Below are 22,955 nucleotides of genomic sequence, written 5' to 3'. Positions count from 1 at the left end.
TATGGGAGTAGGTCTGGTGAGGTCTTCATAACCTCCAGACATTCTTTGGATTCATTGCAGAGTATATAACTTCATTGCTAACACTAGCAAGCGGGTACTCTTTCTGCCCCCTTCTGATGCCTATGTCAGAAGCCTTTTCTATCTCCTTTATATTTTAATAAAACTTTATTACACAAAAGCTCTGAGCGATCAAGCCTCATCACTGGCCCTGGATTGAATTCTTCTCCTCCGGGGGCCAAGAATCCCGGTGTCTTCATGATTCAACAACAACCTTTCATCACTTACTAGAAACATGTTTTTGTCACATGAAAAATATATTTTTGATTCAAAGGAAGTTTGTTGTAATAGCTTCATACACTCTCACAGGCACTTTGGATCCCTTTAAAACATGTCTTTAAATAGACAGTTATCCCCACACACTAGCGAGAGGTCATCTGGGAAGGAACACAGTGATGTTGTACTTACTGCCACAATGCTTTTGCAACAACCAAATCAGGGGAAAAGTTGTTACCAAAATATTTAGAGCTTAAATCTGAAAAACTGGGCTCAATTTAGGCAAGTTAATAACTGGAAACATATTCAGCAACGTCTATTCAAATTCTCAATTCACACTCGAAACTAAGCTGTTCTCTGACGGACTCCTGGTTGCCAAAGGGGATGGAGAGAGAGGCGGTGTGAGTGTGGGGTTAGCAGATGCCAACCAGTATTCACAGAACGGACACCAGCAAGGTCCTACCACACAGCACAGGGACTAAACTCAATCTGCTGTGTGAGCCGTAATGGAAAAGATAAAAAAGGATGCTTATTTTAAAAAGAATGTTTATATTATGTGAGTCACTATGCTGTATGGCAGAGATTAACACAATGCTATACATCAACTATACTTCAATAAAAAATTAACTAAAAAAAGTAAACCGTTCTCTGAAGCAGAGCACTAGTGGTGTGGAAACAGGGCAGTGCAGGCTCAGGAAGGCCCACAGTAAGAAGGCAGCCCGGCCCACACCGGGCTGAGCGCGCAGGGGACCAGGGCCAGGGAGGGTCTGCAGGGCCCCCTCGTCTCTACTTGATGCTGTCTCCACATCACAGCCACTGAGTGAATGGGGAAAAACAGAAGAGAAGATCTCAAACTCGACTCCTGAAAGGGCTCTTGGTTGCCACAGGAGGACAGAGCAGACCCCCCTGTGTGGCGTCCGCACCCCACCTGCTCAGTGCAGACACACGGCCCTGACCATGTGGTGGTGGGGCAGGACGGGGGTGGGTGGGTGGACTGTCAGGGACAAAGCGGAAAGCCCCGGTGCAGGGAACCTCACAGAGATCTCTCCATCACGGGAGTCATGAACATCCAAATACTCTTGAGTTTCTGAGTATTAAAAGGAGTATCTTTTCCTACTAACCACTGATTTCATCATGAAAAAATGAGAAGGCCCCATGAGATTCAGCTTTCAAAATTAACTCCTTTGAATGACTGCTGCTTCTTACATGGAACTTGTGAGCTGTGTTCTGAGTGAACACGACAAGGACCTGCACGTCTGTTCAGGAACTGAGAGGAGCGTGGTGCTCACCCTTCTGCCTAAGGGTACCCTAAACGTGCTCTCCCAGGGATACGCCGTCACAACCAGGACGGGACCGGCTGACTGAGAACTGCAGCCCTGCACAGACACCAATCGCTCGCACAAGGGTGATGGCTCCCACCAGCGGGGTAACAGGGTGCCAATTACCTTCCAGCTTCTTCACTTTGGCTTCTAGCTTCTTCTTCCTGATAACACAATTGTACATATTAACATGGTTAGGGAAGTATTAACAGAAAAAACGTATTACAACCTCACAATCTGTGATACATGTTTTTTTAAAGTACTGAGATTTATGTAACAAAACGTTAGCCACGACAAGCATCACACACCCACCACTACCACCACCAACTGTTCAGAAGGCAGAGCAAACCACAGAAACAACGGTACGCTATTTTCACGCAGTGTTTGGAAAATGGATTTAAAATTCTCTGTTTATCAGGCATGCCACGCCTCGAACTTAGGTGAGCGTGGTTCATCTAAGTCACGCTCATGTGTCCAGGTGATGTACTGATCAGGTGAGGTTACTTTAAGAAGCATGTCTGATGGAAACAGTCACACCACCATTTTATAGGAGACAGTGGCTAGAAAACTACAATTTTTCAGTTTTAGGAAAGATTCCTGAGTCAGAGAAGGTAGGAAACCCTCTGAGAAAGTGTCCGAGTTACTGTGAAATAACTGTACGTGTAGTTCACAAGCTTTGTAAATGATGTGAACATAGTATTAGACTTTAAAACAGTTAACTGACATTTTGGAAGAGCCCTTTGCCTTAATGGGACAAAGAGACCCATTCCACATAATACATGTTAAAGGACTGGTTAAAAAAAAAGGAGATGACAATTGTTTTCTCTATGAAAACGTAACACAGACACACACACACATATAGACATAAAAACTTTTATGGAGTTCCTTCTTTGTGTAAGCCCTCAACATACGACAGGGTATTTTATCCTATTAATCCTTTAACACAGAATTTCCAGACATGCGGAAATCAAGGTTGCGAGACTAGATCAAGATCACCCCATTAATTATGGCGAATAAACCCAAAGACAGAGAGAAGACAACACTACGCATATAAGCACTACACAGTTTCCAGTTTGGACGCCTTATTTTCACAGTAATTTTTAAATACGTACTGAGCATCAGTTTTTAAGCATTCTTCTTTCACACGAGCATATTCCTGATGAGTGTCCTGATACAATTTTAGAGAACTCTGGAAAAGAAATTTTATATATTGAAATGTACATATTGATTGACATTCACCAATGTGAAAGTCACTGACCATGAGTGATAACTGATTTTGACCTTGATAAGCTAAAGCACTATCATTTAATAGTATGAAATTAACCAAATGAATAAAATGTTTAGGCAGGAAACCAAAGTACAATTCATTGAACACTTTAACAGATATAGCCAAACTCTCAATAGAGGTATCATGATTAACAGTCTAGTCAAACAGAGCTATAAAATTTAAAATATGCTAATTTTAAGGTAAATCCAAATCTTCGTAAATTTGAATAGCTAGTATTTTTGTCTCAACCAATTAGAATTCAACAACCCTAGAGCAATTTTCGAGCTTAATAAATGTAAGTTACTATTGCCACTGGGCTTCCCCAGGTGGCTCAGTGGTAAAAAAATCCACCTGCCAATGCAGGAGATGCAGGTTCAATCCCTAGGTCAGGATGATCCCCTGGAGTAGGAAATGACAATACACTCTAGTATTTTTGCCTGTAAAATCCCAGGGACAGAGGAACCTGGCAACAGTCTATGGGGTTGCAATGAGTCAGATACAACTGAGCAACTACACAACAATTATTACCACCGTGCAGAAATATCAATCATTACCCTTCCTGGTAACCAAGGGGGTATGTTCACACCAACCACAGGCACAGCTACAGGCATCATGGGATGGGAAAGGAACATACTGAGCCTAGTCACATAGTCCTCCTGTGCACACGGTTCTTCAACGGCCAGAGCTCGGAGAGACAGTCTTCATGACCCCTTTTTTACAGATGAGGGGCCTGAGGATTCAGAAGCTGAGGAATTCTTTGAAAGCCAAACCAAGGGATTGACTATTGAGGGTTTATTATTCAACTCTGACTCCAGTATTAATGTTTCCTCTCAGGTATGATTGATGACATTACTTTGTCATCAGGGGCAGACAAAATTCAGCACGATTGTTTTCTTTCACCACGTAGATAAATACATAATACTTTCTAAACGAACAGGAAAATCAAGCACTGTTAAAGTAGAAAAACCTCAAGGAGGCACACGGCATGACCTTACGGCACGACTTGCAGACTAAGAGGCACAAGTGCTACCAGGTCAAGGAGACAGGCAGCAGCGTGGCTACCACTCGTCTCACACTAAACACCTACCTATCGGCTTCAGAGTTTGTAATGTGGAAAAGCCATGAATTCTCTTCTAGAGCTCCAATAAGAGTAACATGAATTTTATATTAAAAAATAAGTTTACAGCACTTAAAACTGTTTTATTGAAACCGGGTTTTGAAACAGAGAACCTAATTTTTTCCCTAAGTTTAATAAAGTTTGAACTTTTGCATGTTATTTTACACTTATGTGCTGTGCTTAGTCGCTCAGTTGTGTCCTATTCTTTGTGACTCCATGGACTGTAGCCTGCCAGGCTCCTCTGTCCATGGGATTCTCCAGGCAAGAATACTGGAATGGGCTGCCATGCCCTCCTCCAGGGGATCTTACCAAACCACGGATAGAACCCAGGTATCCCACATTGCAGGCAGACTGTTTACCGTCTGAGCCACCCCAATGGCAGAAAGAAAAACAGAGAAAGCAAGCTATGCAGGACACAAAGTCATACAAATTCACAGCTAAAAGGTGGTTCTACTAAATCTCTCAAAAAGCATAAGCAACTAATACTGCTGCTGCTAAGTCGCTTCAGTCGTGTCCGACTCTATGCGACCCCATGGACTGCAGCCCACCAGGCTCCCCCGTCCCTGGGATTCTCCAGGCAAGAACACTGGAGTGGGTTGCTTCTCCAATGCATGAAAGTGAAAAGTGAAAGTGAAGTCGCTCTGTCGTGTTCAACTCTTTGGGATCCCATGGACTGCAGCCTACCAGGCTCCTCCGTCCCTGGGATTTTCCAGGCAAGAGTACCGGAGTGGGGCGCCATTGCCTTCTCCAAAAGCAACTAATACAGCATTACATTAATCACTAATAACTACTGTTAAGGACTGAGCCATCAGTCAACTAGTTCAGTGTTCTCTAAGGATAGCAGCACACTTAAGAGTCCTAGCATCTCTCTCTCCTTGTTAAGTAAGATACACAACATCCCCTTATCCCAGTGACAGGAAATAAGCAGATCTTACTTTACCAAAGATAAACCTTTATAGGAAAATTACTTTAGGTACCTTTTTCTCTTCTAATTCAGCTTTTAAAAATCCCAGTTCTTCCTGACATTTCTGTAGAGGAGATATTTTCTGAAGCATCTGCTCCACTTGGTGATGCAAAGTACTATTCTCTCTAAAAATGGACAAAGCATTAACGTTATTATGAGAAGTATCTATGATGAATTATTAAATATATCTACTGGTGAGTTTCAATTTTTTTTTTCTAAAAACAAAAAAGAAAATAAGAATCTCTTTTTAAACACGTTCTATTTATTTTGGTATTTTTAAATACCAAAATTATTTACATATCACTTTTTATTTCTTTGACATGACTCTATTTCTAATAAAAGTACATCAAAAGCCATCTGAGAAGCAAACACCACAGGCTCTCAATCCACTGGAGAACATAAGAATACTGGGACTGTCTATCAAGTGATGTGGCTTTTCCAATAATAAACTCATCACCACTGATTTAAATTAAACGACAGGCAACTTTTTGATTCATTTTATAACTACACTTTGCCTTCTTCTAATTGGTAAGTGTAATCAGTAGCATTGTATACAACACTACTAAATTCTAAGTAAGATTATTTTAAATTGTTTAAAATATACACAGTGAACCACATTAAACTGTCAATTCAGAGACAGTAACTGATAGCAATAAGCTTCAATTCAAGCCACATGGTCAGTAAAAGTAACTGAAAAGCCAAACCCTAGGCTGTAATTTAAGACCTCAGTAAGAATTCATTTAGACAATTTAACAGGAAGGAAAATGTACATCTTTTATTATGAGCACTCAAAAAAGCCTACATGATGGGTCAATGCTATGTGGCACTTTGCTGAATTTGTATAGAAATCCAGTTCAGTAAATGTCTACCCTGCATTGACTGTGAAAACAGGTAGCTTACCTTCTTGCAAACTGCAGCTGTAAAACTGGTTAAAGAAAACTGTGACCACTTTATCTACAGGTACCAGGTAGCGGGTCTGAAGATAAAACTCCCTTTAAAACTGTAATAATCTGTGTTCAATATACATACAGGTGATCATAATTTCTAGAAAACAACATTCAAAGTTCCACCTATAACATATGATAAAAAGCTTTTCACTGAGCTACTCCTAATTTACAGCATTACAGTAAGTCGAAATATATATTTCTCTAAATTAAAAGATTCTTGATTAATTGTATGATTAATATGAAACTCCAGACAAAAGCAAAGACAAAGGAATAAACAACTAACAAAAACGACCCTGAATCCCCACATGTCCTGCCTTTCCTTTCTCAGAGTCCAGAGCACAGTTCCAGCAAACAAGAGTTCTGTACTTACTAAAATCGTATACATATATGTATCTATATGTTTAATGAATACAGTTGGCTCAGATGGTAAAGAATTAGCCTGCAATGTGGGAGATCTGAGAAAAGAAATACAGGCAGAACATAAAATCTGAAAAACCTTTCACTTTTACAATCTGCACAATTTGATAACATCATTTCCCATCATGCTGCCAGTAAAATATTACCGAAGACAGCAGTTTCATCTTTAAGTTTCATTTCTGTAGAACCCTACTCTCATATCACAATATAGAAATGCCTATGGGTCATAACATGTCTGTATCCTCCTCTATTAGAACATAAACTTCTAATGGAGTATATGTTTTTCATCCTAAATTACTGCAGTCTTTGCAAGACAGACAAATTCACAAAAATTTCTGATGAAATAAAATATACTCTCTGCCCTATAGAAAGAGAAACTGATAAAGAAGAAGATGGCCAGAATGACACAAAAGAGTACAGAAAAGAAACTAAGCGAGGTGAAAAGACAACCCTCAGCATGGGAGGAAATAACAGAGAATGAAACAACGGACAGAGGATTCATTTCCAAAATATACAAGCAGCTCATAGAACTCAATGCCAGAAAAACAACCAAGCCAATCAAAAAGTGGGAAAGACCTAAACAGACATTTCTCCAAAGACATACAAATGGCTAACATACACATGGAAAGCTCAACATCACTCATTATCAGAGAAATGCAAATCAAAACTTCTATGAGCTATCACCTCACACTGGTCAGAGGGGCCATCATCAAAAAGTCTACAAACAATAAATGCTTAAGAGGGTGTGGAGAAGAGGGAACACTCTTGCACTGTGGGTGGGAATGTGAACTGATACAGCCACTGTGGAAGACGGTATGGAAATTCCTTAAAAAACTAGGAATAAAAACTAGGTCATACGATGATATGACCCAGCAATCCCACTCCTAGGCATATACCCTGAGGAAACCAAAATCGAAAGAAACACATGTATCCCATTGTTCACTGCAGCACTACTGACAATAGCTAGAACGTGGAAGCAACCTAGATGCCCATCGACAGTGACTGGGTAAAGAAGCTGTGGTATATATACACAATGGGATAGTACTCAGCCACAAAAAGGAACACATTTGAGTCAGTTCTAATGAGGTGGATGAACCTAGAACCTATTATACAGAGTGAAGTGAGTCAGAAAAAGAAAGATAAATACTGTATTCTAACACGTATATATGGAATCTAGAAAAATGGTACTGAAGAATTTATTTACGGGGCAACAAAAAGAACGAGACAGAGAATAGACTTACGGACATGGGGAGAGGGGAGGAGACGAGTAGTGGAAGTCCACTGCTGCTGCTGCTGCTGCTGAGTCGCTTCAGTCGTGCCCGACTCTGTGCGACCCCAGAGACGGCAGCCCACCAGGCCCCCCGTCCCTGGGATTCTCCAGGCAAGAACGCTGGAGTGGGTTGCCATTTCCTTCTCCAATGCATGAAAGTGAAGTCACTTAGTCGTGTCCAACTCTTAGCGACCCCATGGACTGCAGCCCACCAGGCTCCTCCGTCCATGGGATTTTCCAGGCAAGAGTACTATGACTTGGCAGTATTTATTACTCTCTACAAATCACAAAGCTAATGAACAAAAGTTAACCTCCCAACATTCTGATACTCCTACAGTTTATTTCTTACAGAAACTCCCAAATCTTCTCGCAGCATCATCTCAGCTTCACATTACTCCTAAACCTAAAGAATATATGTGATGTCCTCAGTGCAAATGAAAAAGACCGACTCTTTAAAAAGCTTACAAAATCTGAGAAAATCAGCATTAATGACAAAAACGAAACATTCTGTAAGGAGGAGATGAGCAGCCTTGATTTAGCATGTGTCTAGAGTAGAAGACAGCTGCTCACTGAGCTTATTAGAGGCACTTTCTACTTTGAATCTGTAAACAACCGCTTCCCAAAGGATAACCATGAAAATTATCACATTTGTTTATTCTTAAAAATTCAAAGGAAAAAGCCAGTAAAAGGATATCATCACATTTCTTCTGATATTCTGTTAACAAATTACTGCAACAAAGAAAAGAGTTATGTTAGTTTTCAATCTAGAAAACATACGTTTCAAGCATATTTCAAAATATACAAAGCACTCTTCTTCCTAGGTTTCCTGCAACATATTTAATTCATTAAATATATGTGCACACGCATATACACCACCTTAAATTCCTTAGAAGCTCTGCATATATATGAGTTTTTAATTTAAAATTCCTTTGATCTAAATACTATCTTTGCCCATAAATTTCTGTGATTTTTAAAGGATTAAAAAAACAATCTCACACCATGACCATGAACTACCACAGGAAATCTATCCAGTCCTAAAGCTAAGAAGGCTTTAAAGAATTTTTAAAGTTCTTAGAATTTTTAACATTTCCAGCTGAGCAGAAATTATGTCCTAGCCCCTGAGCTTTGCTGTAAAGGTCTGAGAGCACTGGGAGTTCCCTGGTGGTCCAGGGAGCTAAGACCCTGCAAGTCACATGGTGTGGCCACACAGCAGAGAAGTGTGCACACCCGTAAGACCAGAGGCCTCCCCGAGGCCAGGCCAGGCCCCGAGGAGCTGCACTGCCCGACAGGCCACGGAGGCCCCAGGCGAGCAACCCCAGGTCTACCCTCAGGCCAGGGCGCTACCACCACCACCCGCTCCAGTTTGTATGGCAGGTTCATGGAGTTCAGCCAAACACACGAAACATACTCACTCTGTGTTAATAATTTTTTGCTTCAAGGTAATTAATGCGTCAACGTATTCATTCAAATTCTGCAAGAAAAAAAGCTGCAGTTAGCCATTTGTTTTTATAATTTAAACTTTTCTGTAACATTTGATAAAATACACACATACAGCTCACTATATTCTACAAACTCAGAAATATGTGAGTCTATGATCCACGTTGCACATAACCCCCCAGGGATATTCTGTGTGACCCTGGGCCCTTGCTGCATCGCTTAGAAGCTCCTTCTTTACCTGAACAACCACACACCAACAGCAAGATGCTCTGACTGGGTGTGCTTTTTCACTGCGAGAGCTCAATAAGTAGTCAGTTTTAGTTCACTCACACACTTCAGTCTGCATTATTTCCAAAAGGACTTAATCCAAAAATACACATAAATTCTTAAAAACAGCAAACAATGAAAAATAACATGGAAAAGATGAATAGGAATATTAAAATAGGGTCAAGAGTCAGTGAAGTTTCTTTTTACAAGGATCTACTTTATACTTTTGGGACAACTACAAATTTGGCTCTAAATTATTGCTACCAATTTGATGGAAAAAATTAATTGACTGTTCAAAATGTTTCTAATACTTAAAATTGAACAGATATTTTTTAAGTCACTTTTTCCTTTAATGTCTCCTTTTCTCATTAACATTTCAGAAATAAGAACTTATTTTTCATTAATTACCCCCAAAATGTCTTTACTAACTTATTTTGAGAATTACAGGACAATTTCCCTTTACACTAACATGTGCATTTTCTTTGCAATCATACATGTAACATTTACTGAAATAAGAAATCGACACATTAAAAAGTATGTACCTTCTGATAATCTCAACACCTGTTGAAAGTCACTCTTACTTTTTGCATATATCTTTTCAGAACTGTCACTGTATACTTAAAACATGTTTGGATGTATTCAATTCACCATTTTCCTACTGAAGACCAGGCTGGGTCCTTTTCAGTCTTTACCGTATTGTTAATAACACACTGGGCAATATATTTCTTGCCCAGTCTTCTGGTAGACACATCTATTTTCAAATCCAAACAGGCTCCCTGCATTAGTGATAGCTGGAAGCGTGATCATCTCAGAGCCGTGTTTTTCATTTATATTTCCTCACGAGTGAAACAGAAATCACCCTTGTCTCTTGTGGCCATTCTTAGAAAAAATTTTAGAAGCTCTTAAAAATCAGAAACAGATAGCCACTAGGATGGCTAAAATCAAAATTACAGAAAATAACAAGTGCTGGCGAGCACACAGAGAAGCTGGGATTCTCCTAACACTGCTGGTGGAACAGGAAATGTACAGCTGCTCTGGAAAATAACTTCACAGCTCCTCAAAATGTTGAACAGCTGACTATATGATTTAGCAATTCCACTCCAAGGTATACACCCAGAAGTGAAAACATATGTCCAGGCCAGTTTGTACACTCTTATTTAAAGCGCCTCCCAGGTGGCGCTAGGGGTAAAGAACTTGCCTACTAATGCAGGAGACATGGGTTTGATGGTTTAATCCCTGGATAGACAACGTATCCTGGAGGAGGGCATGGCAACCCACTCCAGTATCTTTGCCTGGAGAATCCCACAGACAGAGGAGCCTGGCAGGTTACAGGCCATGGGGTCACAAAAGAGTCAGACACCACTGAAACAAGTTGGCATTTAAAGCAGCATTTATTCACTAGCCAATAAGTAGAAATAAACTAAACATCAATTGATAAATGGATGAATCATCATCTGATGAAGGAAAAAATAAAATGTGGTACAGCCACACAATGTCAATATCTGACAATGAGCAGAAATGAATGGCCCATGCTACATCATGGATGAACACTGAAAACCTGCTAAGTGGAAGAAGCCAGTTACAAAAGGCTAACGCGGTATGCTTCATTCATGTGAACTGCCCATAACAGGCAAAGCCAGAGAGCCAGAGAGCAGACTAGAGACCACCAGGGGCTTGGGCTGGGGAAGCGGGATGACTGCTAGTGCTTAACGGGTTCTTGGAGAGGACACACGGGCAGGAAAGACATGTTTAACAAGTGGTAACCGGTTTCCATAACTGTGAATATACTGAAAACCACCTAACTGTACATATTAAAAGGATGAATTTTATGGTATGTGAATTATACTTCAACAAAACTGTTACAGCTAAATTAAAAACAGGAAAACAAAATAAAAGACTCAAAAAATTTGGTGGTAAAACTGGAAAAAAAAAAAATGTCCTCAAAACCCCTCCCCCCAAAAAAACCAGACACATAGGAAAGAATTCAGAAAAATAAAAGCAATCGGTGTGTCAGTGCAAGAAATGTCACCTGCCTGATAAGAGTCTCAGGGAAGAATGGAAAAGATAGGGAGATCATTAAACACTGAAAGTCAAGAAAAACCCAGAACTGCGGCCAGAGTTGCCAAACTGAAAGGGTCCAGCACACGGATTCCAACTGGATCCAAACCAGGAAACAGAGCACACACTTTCAGAACACAGTTCAGTTCAGTTCAGTCCTCAGTCGTGTCCGACTCTTTGCGACTCCATGAATCGCAGCATGCCAGGCCTCCCTGTCCATCACCAACTCCCGGAGTTCACTCAAACTCGTGTCCATCAAGTCGGTGATGCCATCCGGCCATCTCATCCTCTGTTGTCCCCTTCTCCTCCTGCCTCCAATCCCTCCCAACAGCAGAGTCTTTTCCAATGAGTCAACTCTTCGCATGAGGTGGCCAAAGTATTGGAGTTTCAGCTTTAGCATCAGTCCTTCCAATGAACACCCAGGACTGATCTCCTTTAGAACAGACTGGCTGGACTCCTTGCAGTCCAAGGGACTCTCAATAGTCTTCTCCAACACCACAGTTAAAAAGTATCAATTCTTCGGTGCTCAGCTTTCTTCACCAGTCCAACTCTCACATCCATACATGACCACAGGAAAAACCACAGCCTTGACTAGACGGACTTTGTTGGCAAAGTAATATCTCTGCTTTTTAATATGCTATCTAGGTTGATCATAACTTTTCTTCCAAGGAGTAAGCGACTTTTAATTTCATGGCTACAATCACCATCTGCAGTGATTTTGGAGCCCCCAAAAATAAAGTCTGACACTGTTTTCACTGTTTCCCCATCTATTTGCCATGAAGTGATGGGACCGGATGCCATGATCTTACTTTTCTGAATGTTAAGCTTTAAGCCAACTTTTTCACTCTCCACTTCCACTTTCATCAAGAGGCTCTTTAGTTCCTCTTCACTTTCTGCCATAAGGGTGGTATCATCTGCATATCTGAGGTTACTGATATTTCTCCAGGCAATCTTGATTCCAGCTTGTGCTTCTTCCAGCCCAGCGTTTCTCATGTACTCTGCATAGAAATCAAATAAGCAGGGTGACAATCCACAGCCTTGACATATTCCTTTTCCTATTTGGAACCAGTCTGTTGTTCCATGTCCAGTTCTAACTGTTGCTTCCTGACCTGCATATAGGTTTCTCAAGAGGCAGGTCAGGTGGTCTGGTATTCCCATCTCTTTCAGAATTTTCCACAGTTTATTGTGATCCACACAGTCAAAGGCTTTGGCATAGTCAATAAAGCAGAAATAGATGTTTTTCTGGAACTCTCCTGCTTTTTCCATGATCCAGCGGATGTTGGCAATTTGATCTCTGGTTCCTCTGCCTTTTCTAAAACCAGCTTGAACATCTGGAAGTTCACGGTTCACATATTGCTGAAGCCTGGCTTAGAGAATTTTGAGCATTACCTTACTAGCGTCTGAGATGAGTGCAATTGTGCAGTAGTTTGAGCATTCTTTGGCATTGGAATGAAAACTGACCTTTTCCAGTCCTATGGCCACTGCTGAGTTTTCCAAATTTGCTGGCATATTGAGTGCAGCACTTTCACAGCATCATCTTTCCGGATTTGAAAGAGCTCAACTGGAATTTCATCACCTCCACTAGCTTTGTTCATAGTGATGCTTTCTAAGGCCCACTTGACTTCACATTTCAGATGTCTGGCTCTAGGTGAGTGATCACACCATTGTGATTATCTTAGTCATGAGGATCTTTTTTGTACAGTTCTTCTGTGTATTCTTGCCACCTCTTCTTAATATCTTCTGCTTCTGTTAGGTCCATATCATTTCTGTCCTTTATCGAGCCCATCTTTGCATGAAATGTTCCCTTAGTATCTCTAATTTTCTTGAAGAGATCTCTAGTCTTTCCCATTCTGGTGTTTTCCTCTATTTCTTTGCATTGATCGCTGAGGAAGGCTTTCTTATCTCTCCTTGCTATTCTTTGGAACTCTGCATTCAGATGCTTATATCTTTCCTTTTCTCCTTTGCTTTTCTCTTCTCTTCTTTTCACAGCTATTTGTAAGGCCTCCCCAGACAGCCATTTTGCTTTTTTTGCATTTCTTTTCCACGGGGATGGTCTTGATCCCTGTCTCCTGTACAGTGTCACGAACCTCAGTCCATAGTTCATCAGGCACTCTATCAGATCTAGGCCCTTAAATCTATTTCTCACTTCCACTGTATTATCATAAGGGATTTGATTTAGGTCATACCTGAATGGTCTCGTGGTTTTCCCTACTTTCTTCAATTTAAGTCTGAATTTGGCAATAAGGAGTTCATGATCTGAGCCACAGTCAGCTTCTGGTATCATTTTTGCTGACTGTATAAAGCTTCTCCATCTTTGGCTGCAAACAATACAATCACACAAGTCACATACAAAGAACATGGAATCAGAATATCTTCCGACTCCAAAAATCAACTAGAGACCTGAGAAAGCAAGCCTTTAGCATGTTGGGGGAAAACGAATTCCAAGGTAAAATTCCACACGAGCTATCAATCAATCACGATGGAAAACAGACATTCTAACACTTGCAGTCTCCGCAAACTCACTCCCCAGGCGCCCCTGCTCAGGAGGTACCCAAGGACGTGAACGGAGCCCACCCTAATCATGAGATAAAAGAAGAGAGGACAAGGCAGGCACAAAAGAGAGGTCCGGAGAACCCCACAGGGCAGCTGTGCACCAGTCTGGGGCAGGCCCAAGGGCTCAGAGGGGATGTTTCTCCTTAAGGATAAAACGAAAGAAGACCCGGTAGAACGAAGGCATTAAGCTGTTCTGACTAACAGAGAGCTGCAAGGGAACACGGTGTCATTGCGCACTGAGATGGATTACTTTTTAAAATAACCTCTTCCCACCCACCCCCAATTCTCTTTCAAGTTCTTTGCAAGTCAATCTCATCTTCCCAGCCTTTCTTCCAGGGGCCATTCTGTAATGTCCAGAACTGTGCCAGACACATTCCAGAAACCTCAGGCTCTGTGGTTACACACAGCTGGGCTTAAATTCCTCTTCCACCACTTTCTAGAAGGGTGCATTGGGCAAACCAACTTAACTTTCCCTGCCTCAGTACTATCTCCAATTTTACAGACAAGGAGACTGAAAGCCTGGTTTGTGTGTGTGTTTGGGGGTGGGGCAGGTGATGTACCTGGCTTGCTATCAGGATTAAACAGAAGGAGTCATATAAAGCATTTAACTTCATCTCTGCCATATTAACATTTTCAAGATTAATCCACTGAATTAAGGATATAGCTATTAATCAGGGGAAACACTAGAAAACACACAAATGAGGAAAAATAACTGCAATTTACCCCATATTTGGCTCTAACAAACAGTCATAATGATGTCAACTCTGAATAGTGACCTAAGGGGCATCACAACTACACTGAGAGGATTGTTTTTTCCACTGGGGGTGCGGGGGGTGGTGGGTGCAGCTCCAGCCTCACCCTCCAAAGGCAGAAATGGAAAAATATGTCTGAAACTGAAAAACAAGAAATAGTCACATACCTCTTTTATTCAACAATGTGCAAGAGTGCAAACAAAACTGGTGTCTCTTGAGAACACGGACAAGCTGGCTGGGGGCTTAACAAATATGGTGCGTCTACCTGTCTTTCTAAACTATGCTCACACAGATTTTAAAAACTTAAAATTTTAAAAGCTTAAAATCACAAAGCACAGCACTACCCAGGAAAGCAGCACACAGCGGGTGAGGAGTGCACCGTGGTGGCTGCCGCGCCCCAGCCTCTACCTCCTCCTCTGCCCGGCCGGCGGGTCTGCCGCTGCCCTGACCTCATGGAACAGTCTCCGGTGCTTCTCCAACCCCGCCCGCGGTCAAGGCCGCGAGTGATGCGTCTGGGAAGCGTGACCGCACGTGAAGCAGAGGGCGGCAGGCCCCGCTGACCGATCGCCCGCGTGCGCACGCCGCACCCTCCCGGTGCCCAGCCTCCAGGGCGGACGCGGTCCAAGGTGAAGGCGGGGGTGTCCTGAGACCACTCTCCTTCCGCGGCCCGTGCTCTCCTTCTGGAACCCCATTCCCGCTGTCTCTGTGCTAACACAGCTTCCTCTCCTTCGGGGACTGCTGCCCCAGCGTCCCCTGGAAACCTCACGTCCCCGCAGTCCCCTCTGCTGTCCTAACTCCCTCCTTCGGCTTTCCTCGGCCTCCAGCCCGCGCTCCTCTGGCTCCATCGTGCTCACTCCCGTGCTCGCTGACCCAGCCCCCAGAGCAGCCCCCTGGGTCCTGCCGCCTGCTCCACAGTGAGCGGTTCCCATCAGCCAGGTCCCAGCCTGAGAGTCAGTGAGGACACAGAGAGCCAAGGGAAAGGGGAGAGAAGCAATCCTCTCCAATTCCCGTCTTCCCTCAACACAGCAGCTGTGCACGCGGGGCTGAGAGGGGCTGAGAGGCGGGCGGGGGATGGCCCTCGAGTTAGGCAAGTGGTGTTACAACACGCAGACATCAAGCAAATAAGGAAACACACGGTTGACAGCGGGCTAAGTAAACTGCCTGAGTCAGCCTGTGAGCACTGATGCTCGGGGAGGGAAGGTTCTCAGCTGACTCTGGAGTGCCCTTCCCGCCATGGGAGGCCTGCCACCTTCTCGGTCACTCCTCACCCCATGGCCAGAGGCTGTCCACCCCCCAGGGCTGGTGCAGACCAGAGCCCACAGGGCAGGCCTGAGACTGCGGTCCTCAGAAAGGCCTGCTTGCGAGGAGGGGGGCCTTGGCTGGCATCTGGGAACCTAGCTTTCTGAAGGGCTCCCACCATTCCCCAAACCGTTAAGAGTGGTACCTAGTGGCCCAACGATGCAACATGGCTGCTGCTGAAAACTGCTTTCCTCCCGGGAGACTGGCACCTGGGCACGTAGGCAGGCACGACCACGTGGCCATGTGACCACAGCAGCCTCTGGGCTCGGAGTCTCTAATGAGCAGCCCTGCCAGACAATACTTGACATGCATCACAACACACAGCTGCACAACCCTTGAATCAAGCGCTCAGCTGGCTTCCTCCACTGGCATCTCGCTCGCCTTTCCTGGGTCTGCTTTCACCGCAATAAACCACTAACCTAACCCTGGATCAGCCCCTTATGGGCGTCACCAAACTCGGGGCAGTTGTGGAGCTCGCTAATACAGGGTAACCGCCCAGACGTCTCCAGACCCGGCCAAGTGTTTCGCAGAGGAGACAAGGCTGTACTGGAACTTCCCCGCACACGAGAGAGAGACTGACGGAAAAAGGCAGAAGACATGACAACATAACGATACACCTCCCTGATGGGCTCTAGCACCAGGAGGGGAAGCCACACCTGGCCGTAATGCAGGCCCCTCGGAGGGGTCTACAGATAGTGACCTGAGGGAAATCACAGCTACACGGAGAGGCCAGAGGGAAGTGGGCATGAAGGCTTCTGGCCCGATGGGAGGGCTGAGGCTCTGCTGGAAAGCGCTCAGATCTTGAGGAAGCACACTGAGTGTGGAGCGGGGAGAAAGTGTGTGTGTGCGTGTGTGTGTGTGCGTGTGTGTGAGGGAGTGTGTGTGTGTGTAGACCAACGAGAATGTGGAGCGGGGACAAGTGTATGTGTGTGTGCACATGTGTATGTGTGTGAGGGAGTGTGTGTGTGTGTGTAGACCAACGAGAATGAGGAGCGGGGAGAAAGTGTGTGTGTGGGGAGTGAGTGTGTGTGTGTGTAGACCAACGAGAATGTGGAGCGGGGACAAAGTGTGTGTGTGTGCGTGTTTGTGTGTGTGTTTGTGTGTGTAGACCAACGAGAATGTGGAGCAGGGACAAAGTGTGTGTGCGAGGGAGTGTATGTGTGTGTGTGTGTGTAGATCAACGAGAATGTGGAGCGGGGAGAAAGTGTGTGTGTATGTATATGTGTGGGTGTAGGTGTGTGTGTGTGTAGACCAACGAGGACGTGAACACAAACATCCTGACCACCTGTGAATAAGATGAACAGAATACCAGCCTTCTCTGTACTCTTCTGGCAACTTTCCTGGAAGTTCTAAACTATTTCAAAATAAACTCTTTTTAAAAACCACAAATCTCTGATTGCTGTGCTGTGGGTGACTTCGCTAAATGACCAGCTTGAATCCTCTCCAATGAGCTGTGTTTCCTCCTCCTGTTTGCTACCTTTTTACCAACTGCGGCTGAATGGAGTCTGGTCGAGCTTCATGAGGGCTGAGCCTGTCCCCTGAGCGGTCAGCCAGGGCCCCAGGTGATGCCCCCTGGCACAGTGGGAACACCTACCCCTCCACCTGCACCCACCCGCGGGGGCCGCTGAGCGGCTCTGGCTCTGGGGAGGGCAGGCTTCAGCCTCGCGGGCCTCTTCTTGGGGCTTGATCATTCAGAGACTCCGCCGTTCCCCTCCTAGTCTCTGCCCAGGATGCCTCCTCTGCCCACACCACTCCCCTTCCATCTCTTCCCTCTCATTTACCACAAATGGTTCTTCAGGCCTAGACTCACTTCCTCCATGAAGCCTTCAGCTGCCCCTCCTGGATGCTCCCAGAGCACCTACCCTGAACGTCCCCTGGAAGAGAACAGTTGACCTTTGACCAACACGGTCTGAACTGCGTGGGTCCCGCCTTTTACTCAGATTTTCTCAGTAAGTACTCTTTACAAGACACGTACGCTGTGGACGCTGTTTCATTCATCTGTAACCTCAACCACAACACACACTCTACGCCTCCTCTGTTCACACTCAATTCCAACACACACCACAGTCTCACAAACATGGTGACGCTCGAAAAACATTCACTGACTGAATCTCAACTCTGTGAGAATTTGCTATAACCACTTACATATCGGTATGTATAGGGGCAAGTATGTTTCAAGTTGCAAATAATGGAAGTTGAAAGCACTGGTGATTATCAATGGAAGTCCAACACAAATTTATATAAACAATTGGCTCAAACCTGCTCCAAGGACAGCCAAACACCATTTATTCTGAATCTATTCTGGTTACATAAGCTAAACAGTATAACTATGTGCTTCAAACTCTCATCTGGATTCTCCAGAGAATTAAAATGTTTTGCTCTGCAATAACCAAAACTGGTTAAAAAAAAAAAAAAAAAGGCAAGGAGGTGGGTGGAGAGGCCCTCTCCTTCACCAGAAAAAAGGGGCTTCCGCCAGCTTGAGTTAAAACCTCTCAGCGTAAGATCTGTTTAACGGTACATAATATCACCAGTGTGAGGATCCACACAGGTTTAGGATTTCCAAAGTGTGGCAACCCATACGGACACTGGGCTACAGGTCAGTGATCAACCATCGTAACCAGTAAGGGTGAGAAAACAGATGACGTGATGTCAGAGGCTAGGGAAAAACGTGGTCCATCTATAAACTTCTACATCAAGCCACAAAAGCAATATCTCTGCACCTGCTAAAGAAAAAGAGGGCAGGGAATTCCCTGGCAGTCTAGTGGTTAAGACTCCAGGGTTTCAGTTCTGAGGGCTCGGGGTCAATCCCTGGTCAGGGAACTAAGATCCTGCAACCCAGAGGCATGACAAAAGTAAGAAAGAGAGAGAGAGAGAAGAGGGCCGGGAGGAGTGAGATGGGGAGGAAGCCGTGCAGCCCACACAGAGCACCGCTCCATGGGGACAACCGGCCTCCACGGGGCTCAGGAGGGAGCCACAGCGCTGGCTCGGGGGCTCCTGCAGGCAGACACCCCTGATGTGCGCGGTAAACTTCTGCAAGACCCAGGAGTCTCGGTGCACCAGAGCTCACAGCAGTGTGCTCTCTACATACCCTCTCTCTCTGAGACACACAACGAGCTGTGGTGCTACGCAATCCTGCAGAAACTTCTTTGCTGCGGGGCCGACCGCAGGCCTGCTGACTGGCAAACGCCTGTTCTCACCCTCGGGGCTCCCCCATCCTGATCTCCCACACGCGTCCTCTTTACCTCCGTCTGTTTGCTGCTCCTGGCCTCATGACCCCATATCCACCTTAGAGACCAGCAGGCATGGACAGCACACACTCCTCCACTCTCCTGTCCCCACTTCTCCCCAACTACGGTTCTCACAGTGAGCTCAGAGCCCATCTGACCTAGCCGCTTGGCTTTTTCCCCGGAGGGGATCGTGGTACCTGGAGGCTCCACATCCAGACACGAACACAGCTGAAACCCCTTGGGGCTTCAGTCCACACTTTCAGTGCCTGTCCCATCCCACAAACAAGGGTTCCCCCGAGCATAACCACACCCATCCCTCCAGTGCTACCCGTGGGTGTCTCTACACTACACAGGCTGAGCTGAGTGTCGGTGAAGGAGACCACAACACCTAACTATTTACAATCCTGCCCCTTTTGGAAAAGTCCTGCAGACTCCTGTACTTAGAGACCTCAGAGGATGACCCCTACGGCTGCTGGCTGGCTTGAGAACCAACAGAAGAATGTGGCGCAGCAGGAAGGAGGGAGGTGCCCAGGAGGCGACTGCAACAGCTTCTGGGCCAGAGATCACAGGAGTTCACATGAGAGGGGAAGCAGTGGGGAAAGGGAGAAACGGGTGGACCAGGAGAAGAACTGACAGTAAGCTGATAGGCTGGACACAAGGTGTGAGAGAAAAGTGAGGAACCAAGGGGGACATCTAGTTTCTGCCCGAGCCACCAGGAGGATGCAGTTGCTACTCTGAATGAAGACCAGGTCTTTGAAGGAGATTCGAACCCACAACTGGACAGTGGGTTATTTACATTCATCGTCCTCCTACAGAAAAGCCTGTGACTCACTGTCCTCTTAGAAGAAGAGCCAACATCCTTATGACAGTCTCGAAGGGCGTCCCCCGTCAGCCTCTGTTCTAACTTCATCAAATTCTGTAGGTCATCGTGCCCCCACCAAATTCATATACTGACGAATAATCAGCAATAGGACGGGCACAGCAGGGTGGTCCTCTGCTGGGTAAACAGGTCAGAACGGCACAGCCTTTGGGGATGGAACCTGTGCTCTTACGAAGGAGACCCCAGAGCACTGCCAAGTGAGGGCACAGCAGGAAGGAATCAGAGAGCAGATCCGCCAGGCCCTGGATCCTGGACTTGGCGGCCACCGTGACTGTGAGGAGTGAATCCCTGTCGCTTGTAAGTCACCTGGCCAGGGCGGCCCCAAACCGACCAAGACCCCAGCACGCGCTCCACCCCAGCTGCCGTGCCTCCACGTCTTCCCAAGCACATGAGTGAATGGCCACCACAGCGACCTCTCTGCCGTCTGGGGTGCTCCTCTCCAAAGACATCTCCAGAGCTTATCCTCACCCTCTCTGCCCAAAGACAACGTCCCTGAGGCCTCCAGGACTCCCTACTTAAATTCTACCAGACACTGGCCCTTTCTTCAGCCTTTTATTCCTCTGCCTCCTTTCTCTGCTCAATTTATTTCCAACATGTTTATTACCTTCTCACATAACTTGTTGACTATCTCCTCCCCCTACCTCCTAACATAGAGGCTCTAAGAGATGAAGAATATTTGCCTTTTCACCCACTGCTGTACCTGTACTTCCTAAAACACAGGAGGGAATCAAAAAACATTTGCTGAGTGAGTAAACAGCCCAAAGAACAAATACAACTTACAAAAGATTCAAGAGAACTTCCCTCATGGACCTGGGTTTTGAGGGAAAAACAGAAGCACATTATGAATGCCTCCATGAGACATCTCAGCTCAGACAGTGACTTTCCCATTAGTTCCTCCTCTATTTCAGAGTGCCAGGGCAGGACTTTCTTCTCTCCCTCCCTGCTCCCAGCCCTTAAAATGTCTGGTATTAGCTCATAGATGATGCTGTTAGAAAAATAAAACCCCAAACCCTCAGCTTCTCTGATAGCCTCGGGGCCTACACTCCTTCCTGCCCTCACAGAGCTCTGCCTCTGCCCCAACCAGAGCTCCTCCAGTTCCTGACACCTCGCTCCTTTTCACCCCAAAACTCGATCACCTGTCAAACCTTCTACCTAGGAAGCTCCTCCCACACCTTTTCCAGTCCGCTTCTCATCATTCACGTGTCCGAATGTCACCAGCTCAAGAGCAACCTGCCCTCCGGGCAGCCCCCAGCGGAGGAAAAACCACCACTCCAACTCCTCCTATATTTTCCTAACACTTCAAACCTTCTTTCGTCCACACATACACCTTATCTACAAGATTACTGTTCACCACTACTGTATTCACCACTATGTCCCTAGTGCCTACACCACCAGGTAGAACAGGAGTAATTTAATTACGTGTCAGTACCGTGCTGGACTACGACCTTCAGATGGTAAAGAATCCACCTGCCAAATGCAGGAGACACAAATTCGATCCCTGGGTTGGGAAGATCCCCTGGAGAAGGAAATGGCAACCCCCTCCAGTACATTCCTGCCTGGAAAAAAAAACCCCACGGACAAAGAGAGGAGCCTGGAGGGCTACACACACAGCCCATGGGGTCACAAAGAGCTGGACGCGACTGAGGACACAGGCACAGGCGGTGCACAGCACTGCTTTACCACTGAAAAATATTGATGACAGCAGCAAAAAGAGAGACTCCTGATATCAGACAGCTGCGAGAAGTCCAGCTGGGGAGGAGCACTCCGCAGGACCTGAGGCAGACGTTGGCAGCGGCTCCTCTTCTGCCAGGGGCACGCACACTCCACGCTACACTTCAGAGACCTGCATTGTCCGCCTGCCTTCGGGGAACGAATGACCCTCCTGGCCAACCCGCAGGCCACATGAGCACCCGCCCCCACCACCCCCACAAGCAAGAAATACGGAAGGACGGCCCGGCACAGTAAAAAATCAACCACCTTCTCCTGGGAGAGATTAGCTTCCCTTGGCATTCTGACCACCACTCATCTCCCTCGGAGTCAGCCTTGGGGGAAACACCGGGATTGGAGAAGGGAATCTCGGGGGGGGCCCCCCAACCCTCCACCAGCGCTGCATCTAGGAAATGAATCCCGGATTCTAAGCCTGAAGAACGCAGCGGAAAGTCGCTAAGACATGCCCAGTTCTTGCAAGCCCATGGACTGTACCCTGCCAGGCTCCTGTGTCCATGGGATTCTCCAGACCAGAATACTGTAATGGGTACCCTTTCCCTTCGCCAAGGGATCTTCCCGACCCAGGGATCGAACCCAGGTCTCCCGCATTGCGGGCAGATTCTTTACCAGCTGAGCCACCAGGGCAGTCCAAGAATACTGGAGTGGGTAGACTCTCCCTCCTCCAGCGGATCTTCCCGACCCAGGAATCGAACCAGAATCTCTCCCCTGCATTGCAGGCGGATTCTTCAACAGCTGAGCCACCAGGGAAGCCGTAGCCATTCCCAATACGGGGAGGGGGAGGGGGGCTTCCGCCCGACCCTCACCCCCACTCCCGCCCCCGCCCCGCGCCCCGCACGGCCCTGCCCAACCTCTCCGCGCCCTCGGCCTGAGGGGCAGACGCCTCACCTGCTGCAGAGAGGCGCAGCCTTGACAACGCGAGAGGTCCGCCGCCGTCCCCGGCGCCGCCGAGTGGGTCTCGCCCGGCATCATGGTGCCGCCGCCGGGCCCGCGGAGCCCGCGCGCCTCAGGGGCCGGCGGCCTCGGCCCCGTCCTGCCTCTGCTGACGCCGTCGGGGCCGTCCGGCCCTATCGGGCCACTTCCCGCCGAGTCCGGGCGGGTCCATCCGTGCACCGAGGTCCCCGTGGAGCCGGGAGAACGGCTCTCCGAGCCAGAGCCACCTCAGGCGCTGCAGACAGAAACG

The 22,955-nt window shown here is 46.2% G+C and overlaps 1 protein-coding gene across 1 annotated transcript in view; it reads right to left on the bottom strand.

Moving 5' to 3' along the window:
- ICE1 (interactor of little elongation complex ELL subunit 1) overlaps positions 1–22,949 on the bottom strand; it is a 69,898-nt gene extending 46,949 nt beyond the window's left edge. The window contains exons 1-7 of the mRNA XM_010857146.1: positions 22,661–22,949; positions 8,987–9,045; positions 8,269–8,303; positions 5,841–5,859; positions 4,954–5,065; positions 2,705–2,781; positions 1,719–1,756 (exon numbers count right to left, since the gene is read on the bottom strand). Of these exons, the coding sequence (XP_010855448.1) occupies positions 1,719–1,756; positions 2,705–2,781; positions 4,954–5,065; positions 5,841–5,859; positions 8,269–8,303; positions 8,987–9,045; positions 22,661–22,744 (424 nt within the window). The 5' untranslated portion in view covers positions 22,745–22,949. The remainder of the gene's footprint in view (positions 1–1,718; positions 1,757–2,704; positions 2,782–4,953; positions 5,066–5,840; positions 5,860–8,268; positions 8,304–8,986; positions 9,046–22,660) is intronic.
- Between the last annotated feature and the right edge of the window lie 6 nt (positions 22,950–22,955).

Source organism: Bison bison, unplaced genomic scaffold (genome assembly GCF_000754665.1).
Source record: "Bison bison bison isolate TAMUID 2011002044 unplaced genomic scaffold, Bison_UMD1.0 scf7180017864377, whole genome shotgun sequence".
NCBI classification, from domain to species: Eukaryota; Metazoa; Chordata; class Mammalia; order Artiodactyla; family Bovidae; genus Bison; species Bison bison.
This window is presented reverse-complemented; position numbering and strand designations above follow the sequence as displayed.